General features: G+C 35.2%; 1 protein-coding gene across 2 annotated transcripts in view; it reads right to left on the bottom strand.

Moving 5' to 3' along the window:
- TMEM260 (transmembrane protein 260) overlaps positions 1 to 13,605 on the bottom strand; it is a 60,367-nt gene that overhangs the window by 7,284 nt on the left and 39,478 nt on the right. The window contains exons 10-15 of one of the 2 annotated variants that reach the window (XR_016509821.1): positions 13,144 to 13,313; positions 11,041 to 11,212; positions 7,304 to 7,452; positions 1,927 to 2,103; positions 553 to 606; positions 221 to 360 (exon numbers count right to left, since the gene is read on the bottom strand). Coding sequence is in view for 1 of the 2 variants with exons in the window: in XM_090270916.1 (XP_090127042.1) it covers positions 553 to 606; positions 1,927 to 2,103; positions 7,304 to 7,452; positions 11,041 to 11,212; positions 13,144 to 13,313 (722 nt within the window). In the remaining variant the exon portion in view is untranslated. The remainder of the gene's footprint in view (positions 1 to 220; positions 361 to 552; positions 607 to 1,926; positions 2,104 to 7,303; positions 7,453 to 11,040; positions 11,213 to 13,143; positions 13,314 to 13,605) is intronic. The other variant, XM_090270916.1, reaches the window with a different exon arrangement.

Raw genomic sequence — 13,605 nt, 5'->3', positions numbered from 1 at the left:
ATCTAGCACACTAATATTCAAGTCTCCTTTAACATGTCCGATCGCGCCATTAGTCTGTGAACAGCTCAAGGGTAGGAACTTTGTCATATTCATTTGTGTAGTTTCAATGCCTGGCACAATGCCTGGCCTCTAGGAAGTGTTCAGGAAGTGCTTAAGTTACCAACTAGCACATTACACATGGAGACAGGATAATTATCAACTTCTCCTTAATTACACTCACTTTAGTTCAGTTGAGGCAGGAGAGGGTAGAAGTTACGAGTGTTCCAGAGTCAGACTCCATCCTAGGAGCTATGTGGCCTTGGAGAAATAACCTCTCTACCTCCAGTGTGGTCTTTGGTAAAGTGGAGATAACACTAACTTCTTGATAGGTTGTTGAGAGAATGAAATGAGATTATTTATTATAATGATTAGTACACTGCCTCAAACAAAATGACTGCCCATAAATGTTTTTTATTATCACCACCCACCCTACTCTCTAAATGAAAAGTGCCACAGGTTACTTCTCTGTCCTTTCAGAAAGAGACCGCAAACACAAAAGTGCAGATTAGTCACCTTGCTTGCCACATCTCCTCATTGGCCACAGATTCCCAAGAAGATGGATCAAACCTGGAGTCATAAGAAAACAGCAACATTTTTCTGTCATCTACATTTATTGATATAGATGTGTAATCTTTGTTTTATAATTGTGCAAGGCAAATAAAATACACCGGATCTTGAAATACTGATAGAGATTGAAATAAAAAGAACTTTTCTAGAAAAGTTGGATTGTTAGTAATTTGAAGTTTTGGTAAATGTGTTCTCAATCTGCATAATGAGCCCCAGTGCCTCACAGGAGCAAACAAAGGAGAAGAGGCTGGAGGCATGGGGGGAGCCAGCTGTTCCAAGAACTGCCAGACAGGCCAAGGGCAGGGCTGAGGCCCTGATCACCCAAGGACACAACTAAGAATGAATGAACAAGCTGGGAAGCAAGCGGGGTAGGCCTGAGAGAGGGGCTCCTGGCTTTGCTAAATCATTGCTGGAGCTAGGTGCTGCTCAAAAGGATGCTGGCTAAACCATTTCCTAATTTTTTCCTTCTCTTAATTAAAAGTTCTCTTATGTGTCTGTTTTGACTGAACAAAGATTAGGAGTTAAGTTGTATACTTGTACTGTCATCAGCTGTTTACAGAATAGGTTATTTTCTAACTTCTGACGATAGTCTCAGAGTGCTCTGAGGTGGAACTACTTATCCACTTCTGGTGGTGCACAGTAATGTAGTCCATTTGCTCAATTTGATTAAAAAAACTTTATAGCACTTTTCATATGAGCTTGCTGTTGTCCTTGAATTATAAGCAATAGTTATCTAATCTTTAAGTAATTCATATTTTTAAACATAGGCAATGAAGGCTCCCTTCTTTAGATGGTACTCATTTTCCATATGGGAGAAAGTTCCTTCGAGTAAGGCTAATCATGCCCAAAGCAACATAAGCAGGCTGATGATAAGCAATTGTGAAAAAAAGTTGCTCAAGAGAAGTTATTTACCACTCCTAAAGAAAGAAAACTATGACAAGCATATGATGTTGAGACTATCACAGGCAGCAGAGTGACTTTTAAAGTTCTGCCACTGTTAATGAATCTCTTCTACCTTAAGGGTGTGAGACAGAGGCTGGTGGAAATCTGCACTGCAGGACTTCGAAGTGGAAGTCCATGCATTTAACTATGTGTCCACTCAGCCACAGCCTCTCTTCTCCTTCCATCGCCTCACTGTTCTCCAGACACCAGGCAGGGGATGCATGTTATCCTTCTCTATTGTGATAGTCTGTGGGCAGCAGATGACAATAGTAAAAGCTAATAAAAATAACCAAAAAATTTAAGGGCATCTCAAAATTTAGTGTTTTTTAGGCACACAAATTGCTACACTCTGCTGAAAAATATAATTGCTATTCATACCGTCCATATTCTTCAGTCCAGTTATAGATATTTCTTGTAAGTTTAATCCATTCCTCAGGGTTGAATACAATCTCTGAAGAAACTAATTTGTCACAAGAACCCCATGGCCAAAGTGAATAGTTCTTTTTCCAGGTTGGGTCACCTTCATGAATTCCTATGCAAACAAATGTTTCTTTTCTATTGAAAACAGGAAAAAAATGATGTATTTTCACCTTAAAGTTCTAAATGTTAAATAAATATAACTCATGAAAGGTCACTTTTGACTCTTCAAATCTTAGTCACCAATAAGCCATTTGCAAACATTTTATTTAAATCTTTCCCAAATAGACTGTTTGCAATTAGTGCAAAAAAGCTGTTTGAGCGGCTGGGAAGAAGTAAACAGACATAAATGATAAAACCTATCTGTTTGTAACATTATAAGAAATCACCTGTGGGACAATAACATTCATGCCATCAGAATCCCAAAAGAAGAGAAAAAAATGTAGAGCAGAAAAAGTGTTAACAAAATAATGTCTAAAAAGCTCCCAAATTTTGGAAAAGACACACCTTACAGAATCAAGAAACTCAGTGAACCCCTAACAAGTTAAACTCAAAGATATCCATGCCCATACACATTGTTATCAAACTCCTGAAATCTAAAGACAAATAATCTTGAAAGCAGACAGAGAAAAACAACACATTACACACACAAAAACAATGATTTGAATGACTCTCAACAGAAACCATGCAGGTCAAAAGTATGTAAAATAACATTTTTAAAGTGCTGGGAGAAGAGAAAAGAATTATCAACCCATTATTCCATATCTATAAATATCCACCAAAATGAAGGTGAAATACATTTTCAGATAAAGGAAAACTAAGAAAATTCACTGCTAATAGTCTTGCTCTAAAAGAAACATTGAAGGGCTCTGGCTGGTGTGGCTCAGTGGACTGAGCACCAGCCTGTGAACCCAAAAGTCACTGGTTCAATTCCCAGTCAGGGCACATGCCCGGGCCCGGGGCCAGGTCCCCAATTGAGTGTTTGTGTGAGAAGTAATGGATTAGTGTTTCTCTCACTTCCTTCTCTTCTCCCTAAAAGTAAATAATTAAAATCTTTTTTATAAAAATAAATGCTAAAGGAATATCTTCAGATGGAAGGGAAATGATGCAAGAGGGAAACTTCAATATCAAGATTGAAGGGAGAGCAACAGATCTGGTAAATATCTAGATTAACATTTTAGATTATTTTTTTATCTTTAGGTTTAAAAATGTATGACAGTTGAAATAAAAATGATTACGTCTGATATGATACATATGACAACACAATCAAAAGTGGGACAGTTAAAAGAGACTTATATGGCAGTAAGTTTTCTACATTCCACTTGAAGTGCTAAAATATTAACCCCCAATAGACTGTGAAAAGTTAAGTATGTATACTGTAATCCCAAGAGCAACCACTAAAAATAATTTACCAAGAAACATAGTAAAAATCCCAATAAATAATTAAAAACAGAATACTAAAAAAAAATTATCTAAAAGAATGCAGGAAAGGCGAAACAAAATAACAAAATAGAGGGAACAAAAAGCAAATAATAAATGGGAGACATATCTCTAAATATATCAATATTTACATTAAATGGAAATAGTCTAAATATACTAACGAAAAGTAGACACTGTCAGAATGGATAATAAAACAAGACCCCAAGTATATGATATCTATAAGAAACCCACTTTAAATATGACATAGCTAGTTAAAAGTAAAAGGACAAAAAAAGATATAACATGAAAACACCGATCAAATTAAAAACAATCCAAAACCCCAGAAGGATTTTTTATAAATACAGAGAAAGGTACAAATGCAATTCAATGAAGAAAAGATAAGTGTTTTCAACAAATAATATTAGGACAGTTTGACATTCATATGCAAAAAAAAAACAAAAAACCCCACTGTCCTAATCCCTCTCCCATTACAAAAATTAATTCAAAATGAATCAGTGATCTGAGGTCTAAAACACAAAACTATAAAACTCTTAAAAGAAAATATGAGGAAATCTTTGTAACCTGGCATTAACAAAAAGTATGATCCATTAAAGAAAAAAATGATAATTGGATTTCATCTAAATAAAAAAAAAACCTTTTTTCTGCAAAATACATTTCAAAAAGAATAAAATGGCAAGCTACAAACTGGGAGGAAAATATTTATAAATTATATATTTGACATTGGATTTGTATCTAGAATATTTAAAGAATTCTTAAAGCTCAATGGTAAGAAAACAAATGATCCAATAATCCCACTCCAAGATATGAAAACATATTCGCACACAAACCTATACATAAATGTTTATAGTAGCTGTATTCACAAATGCCCCAAAACTGGGACCAACCCAAATGCCCTTAAAGAGATGAAGGATAAATAAATGGTAGTACAGTCACACAATGGAATACCACTCATCAATGAAAAGGAATAGACTATTGGTACACACAAAAACTTGGATGGATCTCAAGGCATTATTCTAAGTGAAATATGCCAGTGTCAAAAGGTTACATGAGTTCATTTACATCACATGCTGGAAAAAGGTGAAACTATAGTAATGGAGAATAGATCAGTGGTTGGAAGGGTTAGGGCCTTGGGGACAGTATGACTACATAGGAATAGCACATGGGAGTCTGGGGGGTGGTAATGCATGTGTTGTGTGTCCTGACTGTTGCCCGGGATATACAAATGTATACACATGTTAAAATTCATTGACCTGTACACCAAAAAAAAAAAGGGCAAATTTTTGTACTTCAAAAACAAAATAATAGGCGTTCAATAAATATTAGCTTTCTTCTTTTTAAAAAGTACCAATTTAGAGAGCTTTCATTTAATGCCGATAAGTCCAATGCTTTAGGGAAAAATATACCTGTATCAAGTGCCTTTCAATTGTTCATGTCTTATGACTTAATAATTTCACTTCTAAGAATTTACCTTAATTCAAATTTCCACCTCCTCCCCAAGAAAACATATACACAAAGGCATTTTCTGTAGCATATAATTTTATGATGGATAAAACTAACACATCGTATTAAGTATCTACTAATAATTCAATTTCCCTATTATTAAATTGCAGTGCATGTACCTACTAAAAACATTTTAAAGGGTTTGTAAAAAGATTAAGAAAATAGTTTTATAATATTCAATGCAAAAACAGAGTTCTGCCATATTGTGATTTCAACTTTATAAAAAATATGCATTTTTTATACACTTGTTATTTTTGAGCGTTAATCATACTTTTTTCTAGTTAAAAAATTTATTATTCTGTAACAAATACATACTACATTTTAAACTAAAAACTTTATTTTAAAAAATGATACCAATAAACAATATTTATCCTGTGGCCTTGGTTAGTCAAAAATATTAACAAAAATTTTGGGTCAGAATGTTCATCACTATGCTATATTACAATAACAAAAAGTGTAGAAACAACAATGTCCAACAATAAAATACTTGTTATCATGAATCTATGTAAGAATATTATACAGCCCAAAAAGACGTTAATGAAGACATTTTATTGAGTGCATAGGAAAATGCTCATAATAAGATACTGGTGAAAAAATAATTGACAGGAAACTCAGTATTAACCCAGCTATATAAAATATATTATGCAAGTGTATATATGTCTGTATAAAGAAATAATTTGTTAAAAATAAATAGAACCCCAAAAAGTTTCCTAAAGCGTCAACAGTGGTTGTCCTCGAAAGACAGATGATATTGATCTTTATACTTGTCTGTATCGTCTAGAGTTTTCACAAGGAGCATGAGATATTTCCATAGGAGGAAATATAGGGAAATGCCTATCCATGCCTATAGAATAAACGCCTTCATGACCTGGGGTCCACCATCCCACCACACTCATCCCCTCACCTAGCAGCCCTCTAAGCCCCGAGTCTAAGCACACTGGACCACTTTCCATGCCTTCGCACATGCAATTCCCTTAACTCAGCCTTCTCCCACCCAATTGACAAATTCCCACTTAGCCTGTAGGTCCCCAACATTTTGTACATATTAACATTATCGCACTTACCAGATGATACTATAACTTACCTGTTTCATAGTTAAGATACCACCTAAAACCATATTAAAAAGACTAATAGCAGGGATCATGTCCATGCAGCTGTGGCTAGTATAGTTGTTTGGACACTTTGCTCACCCAATATTTATGAAATAAATGCTGAGTGAATGCCCTACGGCAGAATTAATTGCTTCCTCAACCATGCTCCCAGAACACTTGGCTAATACTGTCAGTTCAATCATCCATTCAGTAGACACATACTGAACATTTACTGTGTCTCACTTTACAAAGCTTTGCTAGTGTAGAGCTTATCTCATCATATTATGGCCAGTTGTATTTGTATCTATGTATATATACAACTGGGTTGTGGCCTACTTAAATTTGGAACTGAGTCTCACTATATTGCCAGGGCCTAATATAAGCTGGAACATGGAAGACTCAATAAATGTTTGTGAGGTTGAATTAAATACAATTCACACACACAACAAAAAATGCCTATTTGGGGATGTTAATGGTTCTTGGCATTTTATTCCAAAATTGTACAATTAAATGTTACTCTCACAGCACGTTTATACCCAGTGTCTTCATATTACTTCATGAGCCACAGTGAACTTCAGACTCTGAACACCATAAATATATTATCATGTTCTTAGTAAGGGATAACTTAACTTTGCAATTTATAAAAAATTTCTGAAGTTCCCTTTATAAGAGAATAGAAATTATGAAATAAGTTTTTCTTCTTCACACTCTAGACAATCCCAAGCATTTCATGGACAGGAGAAATGTTCAACACTATACTATTGGAGGAGTTATTTATTCTTGATCTTAACTCTGAATAATTTTATGTTCTCAAGTATAGAATTCACAATTCTCATATGTTATCTCAGCCAATATAACTGTAGGTGTTTTTCTTATTTATAAAAATGCCTTATCCTTTATAAAAATCCTTAAGCTATTTTTATACAGTGATTATTCCTGGAAAACATTTCCTTTACACTTAAAAGGGGGCCACAGTGTTGATCATGGGGAAACTATAATTGCTTGCAATCCACCTGCAATGATTTCAAGTAGGCAGGCACATCTCCAATTTCTCTGAATTGTACTAAGATCTTATTTGCTATTCTTGCTAATCTGTCTTTATTTTTCCTTTACCCAAAACAATAACATTTATTTCTGCCTGGCCTCATTTATGCACAGATATTGAATTTAATTACAAAGATAATCTCACCAGTGACAGGAAAATAGGTGTAGAAAATTGGTCTTTTGGATGAAGCACAGCTGCTACACAAACAATTTTAGAACAGCTTAAGATTTTAGAAAAGCTATTATACAAAACGAATGCTTACTGTTTATTTGTTTCAAGAAAATGATAAAGATTAAATGTGACCATTCCACTAGGTAATATTCCTTCAACAGGATTCCAACGGTTGCCAGGAAAGTTGACACCTGGTAAATGCTTCGCTATCTTGGGTAAATACCACTCATAAGTCATCATCTGCCAAAAAAAATAAATAACATATGATGTCATGCTTTTATTATACTTCTTTAAGAAAAATCAAATTCAGCAAGTGCAACAAAAAAGTTCTAAAATGTAGATATGCTCATCAAGTATAAACATAATTGAAAAAATACATACAAGCACAACCAAGGTATGTGGCACCAACCATTCTTATAATGACTTAAATCTTAGATTTCGTGTTTTAAGTTATGACTGTCATTGGTAATGATAGCATCTGGTTTGATTTTGCCTCCACGCATTTGACAGACTATCCAGAATGACCTTCCCCCATTCTTATACCTAGAGAATGTATACTCAACTTTCAAAACCAGCTTAAATATCACTTCCGCTGACGCCCTCCCCAGTCTCCACAGCAAAATGATATGCTCCAGTAGCACTTGTACCTACCTCTACTATAGCTCTTAGCCTATTCCTTGCTAGACTATGAACTCAGAGAGAAGGGACTGCAGCTTCTCATCTTTGTGCCTCTGCACCTAGCACACTGCCTGGCATAAAACAGTTCTCAAATTATGTTTGCTGAAGTTGAAATGTCTTTGATGGTCAGACTAGACAACCTAGGCAAAATAAAGATGTGTCATTACTCCGTTCTTTCACTCATTCAAAAACCAGTAATGCTTACCTATAATGAAGAAGATATAATCCCTGCCCCGAGAAGCTCAATCATATGATAATCTAGGCTTCAAAGATAAAAACCTTTTTGGCTAAATTATCTGGACCTATTAGTATCTCCAAATTAATTGCATATCCTGACATTTAAAATAAATCATTAATATCAGAATAACTCATTTTCTTAGTTCTATAATTAATATATAGTAATCTATACTTTTATTTGTACAAATTCTCTTTTTTTAAAGAAAAGACTCCTATTTATACTTTCAAAGCTTTGTTAAAATTTGCATATCATCATTTGAGCAATTATGCTTGTTTTATTTATTTTATATGGGTCATTTAATTACAAATGACTAATTTTAATGTTAGTGTATATTGTCAATATCAACAAAATACTTATTGAATTTGACTTTATTACCCAATAGTTTCAGTTCTAGGGGATATTAACATTTAAATACCCATGGTATGCTATGACATCATTTCTCATTTAATTCTCATAATAACCTTATCACGTGAGAATAATTATATCTGATACTGTTGATGCCCACTCAATAGCTAATGCCTTCTTCTTTCTCACTAACACAATTCTAATTTCGATCAGGTAACCAGGGCAGCAATATGCCTGGGTCTAGTCATCCCCCTTTGCTAGTGAATAGGTTAGGAACAGGCATATGACCCAATTCTGGTCAGTGGGGCCCAAGAGGTCTGCTAGGGGCCTCTGGGGTACATGTTACTCCCAATAGAGAGAGGAGGTACATGGCTTGGTTTCATGATGTGATGTTTGGAAGAGAGCATTTATCAATTCAAGAGACCTGCAGAAAAGCTGCCCCAGACTCTGACATCACCGAACTGCTTACTGTATCCTAAAACAAACTATCTCCAGACTCCTTGTTGTGTGAGATTAAGAACTCCCTAGTTTAAGCTACTCTTATTCAGGTATTTTCTTTCTTGCATTCACAACCATTCTGTTTACATAATGATCATTGTCATTTTACAAATAAGAAAAGAGAGGCTCTGAGAGGAAAAGTCTTAGCTCCATGTCATATATTCAGGAAGTAACAGGATGAGGACTTGAATTTAGGTCTAATTAACACTGAAATCTAGGGAGGAGGTGGGGTGGAGGTGGCAGAGGGAACAGGGGGGATAAATGGTAATGGAAAAAAATACAAAAAGCCCCCAAACACTGAAATCCTTGCCTCTCAGCTATAGTAGTTGTTATCCCAAAGAGTGTTTAAAACTATACTGTGATACCATATTAGCAACAAATAACCTAGCTTTTGCCAGAAACTAGCCTGAAGATCAAATTAATCAGTGTACTAGATATAAATGCAAACTGCTTATTAAAATGTGTCATTTGTAAGTTTCCCTATATTTGCACATCTGTTTATAAAGTTTTATCTAAAAAAGTTTTAGCTATTTATTAATTCAACTAAATTTATTAAATAAGTATTGTGCCTAATAATTTACTCAACCGAATTAATCACAGTACTTTTTTAAGATTAAGAATTTTTCTTTTCCTGATGACTGCTCTAAAAACAACTGAAAAAAAATCCAATTAAAAAATGGGCAAAGGACCTGAATAGATACTTCTCCAAACAGGACATACAGATGGCCAACAGACGTGAAAAGATGCTCAACATCACTAATCATCAGAGAAAATGCAAATTAAAACCACAATGAGATATCACCTCGCACCTGTCAGAATGGCTATTGTTAATAAATCAACAAACCACATGTGCTGCAAGGATGTGGAAAAAGAGAACCCTAGTGCTCTGTTGGTGGGAATGCAGACTGGTGCAGCCACAGTAGAAGCTTAATTTTTTTTTTAAATTTAAAAATTAAAAAAATTAAAATGGAACTGCCTTTTGACCCAGCAATCCTATTTCTGGGAATATAGCTGAAGAAAAACAAAACACTAATTCGAAAGAATATAAGCACCCCTCTGTCACTGCAGTGTTATTTACAATCACCAAGATATGGAAACAGCCCAAGTGTCCATCAGTAGATGAGTGCATAAAACAACTATGGGACATTTACATAATGGACTACCACTCAGTCATGAAAAAGGAGAAAGTTTTACCCATTGCAACAGCATGGATGGACCTGGAGAACATTATACTAAGTGAAATAAGCCAGTCAGAGAAAAAAAAAATGCCATATGATTACAGTCATGTATGGAATCTAATGAACAAACTGAATTAACAAGAAATATGGTGACAGACTCATAGATGGAGAGCAGGATGACAGCTGTTGTGGAGGAGGTGAGGGTTGGAGGGATTTAGCAAAAAGGAAAAAGGACCCATGGACCTGGACAACAGTGAGGTGATTACAGAGGGGAGGAGTGTATAAGGGAGTTAAATGGTAATGGAAAAAATACAATAAAAACAATCAGAGAGAGATTTGTTGCCCTTTAAGTATGTATGGTTTAAATAATAAATCTTATAATTTAAATATATTTCTTCCATTCCAAAAGATTGTTTTAAAATTTTCCTCTCCAACCATATTTTTTTTATAAGACAACAAAGTTACACAAAAGTTCTATAGAAGAATTGTGGTAATTTCTATTTTGAGTGAAATGTTTATTTACCTGCACTATGACTTATTTTATATTCAATCTCATTTATTTTAATCCCTGGACCTGTGGGCAATGTTAATTTGAAAATAAAAGAACAATTTAAAAATATTTTCATGGTTTGTCATGTGAACTAGAGACCTAGGATATTATTTGAATCTAACATGAAACACATTCTTAAAACATTCAGTTTAAATAATGAAGAGACAACTCATATGACTATCATTAGTTAAAATAAACAAAAGAATGTGATATATATTTTACCTAAGAGTGATTGTGGTAACTGTAACCCATATACTGTTAAAAAAATAGTTTTTTAAAACGGATTTTTAAATGGTTATAATTACTATGTCTAAATATAAGTATAATTTTCACATACTTACTTCTTGATCCACTAATGAAATGTCTGGCCTCAGTCCCTCACAATAATGCATGTAACGGAGAGAATTTCCTGGCAAATCTCCTCTGAGTAAGATAATTGCATCAGGAGGCATAGAGGCTAGAAGATTCTTTGCAAAGTTATCAATCACATAGTTGGTCTTTTGGTCACAAATGCTAAATAAAAGGATCAAAAACACATTAAAATAGCAACACATTGCTTCAGTTTTAGTAAGAAAGGGCTAATTTTCTGCCCCATTCCTTTCCCATCACACAATCTATATTTAGTGCTTCAAAGTATTCAAATTTATATTTTCTGAGAACATGCTTACATTTGAAAAGGGAACACTATCATCTGGGAAAAAAGGAGCTAACTGTGCAATTGAAAAAAATCAACGTATTGTTTCACTTCTGGAATTTATTATCATTTTCATCAAAAGAGAATCAGTGCTCAAGAATAACTTTTTTTCCCTAAAAGCGTATCCAATTTCACTAAAAAAAGTAAGGTTTCTGATTCTACTTGGAATTTAAGTTAATTTCATGTTAATTACATTTAGGAATATTCAGAAATGCAAAAAAGAGCCCTGGCTGGTGTGGATGAGGGGATTGCACGCCAGCCTCTGAACCCCAAGATCGCCAGTTCGATTCCTAATCACGGCACATGCCTGGGTTGTAGGCCATGTCCTTGGTTGGGGGTGTGCAAGAGGCAACTGATAAATGTTTCTCTCCCTTTCTTTTTTCCTCCCTTCCCCTCTCTCTAGAAGTAAATTTTAAAAATTTAAAAAAAAAAAGGAAATCTGCCGGCAGGCAAGGAATAGAGGGTTGAGTTTCTATTTCTCTTCAGGCATCATAAGAAAAGCAGTACAGCTCCCTTCAGTGATGACGTGGACATTCTAACTTCAAAGAAAGACTAGCGTAAAAAAAGAAGACCACAAGAGTAAAAGTGTAAGAAAAAACTGAATAAGCCATGTCCTTCCTGTACTTATCAGGTCCATTACATTTAATGGACCTGAGAAACACAGCCTAAACTTGAATCACCAGGTTAGTATCACAAAGCGAACAAACACTTCCAAGAATAAAATGTTATCCTTGTCTTTGTAACGATGAAACTGTTTCCTCATGGGAATCCCTATTTTGCAGGGTGATGCTTCACATTTCACCATCCAGCAATGTTGCTATCTATTCCGTTCACCACTCAGCCTGTGCTGAGCTGACATCCCTGGTATTGAACGTGGATTGCCCTAAAGATGAGCCAACCCAGGTGAAGACTGGGATAAAAAAAAAAAAGAGGGGTAAATACACACTGTGGGCTTGGCAAAACCTCCCTGAGCTAGCTATGCAGCTGGGTCTGGGGATCCCTCCAGGCTCCTGGTGGCTGAGCATTCCTAACACTGGCTCTGCCTGGGTATTACAAAGAACATTGGTTTTTAAAGTTAAGTTGAAAGAGGAAATGTAACCTTGTAAAATACCAGTCAAATCTTACTATAACTAAACTCTTCTTCTGTAATGTTTACTCAGTACTGCTGGAAACAAATGAACTATGATCTATAACTTGGACACCTTTTATATTAGACTGAGATTTTCATGAGAACGGTTATTTAAAAGATTTTGAAAAATACATAGGATACTAATAATGCCTAAGGGTTAAGAAACTTTTAGAACTTTATTTCAAAACAATTAATATACACTACTACAGAATAAACTAGACAAGGGCCAGGTACTATGCAAAAGACGAAATCTTTGAAGCATAGAGTGAATTACTTCAGGGGACACAAGAAGGCCCAAATACCTTTACTCTCCATCTAAGTGGTCTTTTACATCATGGAATTTTACATACGCTGCAGATTCTACAAGCCCTCTCTAGGGTTCCTTAGAGGAAAATATACAAACAGCTCACATGCACCACCAGAACCTTTGTTAGCAATGCCCTGAACTACAGAACATGCACACTGAGAGCCTGGTTCAAAAGTTTGAGAACTACTGCATCCAGACCATGCTGTCTCACTTTGAAAACCCGTAGAAGTCAAAGATGAAATAAAATCCTAGAACCTAAATAGCCAAAGTCTCTGGCTTGAGTGCTACCTTCCTAAAAAATAACCACTGCTTACCTGTAATTAGAATATATTTGGTAAATTACAAAAAGAGCTGCCGAAAGCCATTCTAGGTACTGAAGCCCCTTGGTGTTCAGCACTCGGTTACTCTCAGAAACCAGTGCAGCCAGCCCAATGCCAGCGAGGACGGCCACCACTGCATTGCTCTGCATCCAGAATCGTTCCACCTGTCAAATGGGCATGCAAACAGTACGTCCAGCTGACTGATTTGCAATCAGTCTGGTACTTACATATTTTTAAAATACACCTACTGGCTTATGCCTGCTGTTGCTCAGGTCTTGTCAATGGATTTCCCCAGTCCAACTTGGTTACTTTAGTTTTAGATTTTTAAACATTCCTTCTTCCCAGTTCAACATGTAAATCTCCCTTTTTGGATCCATATTCTTTTCAATACTATGGATTTCATGTTGAACTCCTGTAATATGTGGATCCAAAAAGTGGATCCTTACTCCTGATGTT

This window comes from Furipterus horrens, unplaced genomic scaffold, assembly GCF_987537825.1.
Source record: "Furipterus horrens unplaced genomic scaffold, mFurHor1.1.pri manual_scaffold_3, whole genome shotgun sequence".
Classification (NCBI taxonomy): domain Eukaryota; kingdom Metazoa; phylum Chordata; class Mammalia; order Chiroptera; family Furipteridae; genus Furipterus; species Furipterus horrens.
The sequence above is the reverse complement of the archived record's forward strand: the minus strand, read 5'-3'. Positions and strand labels throughout refer to the sequence as shown.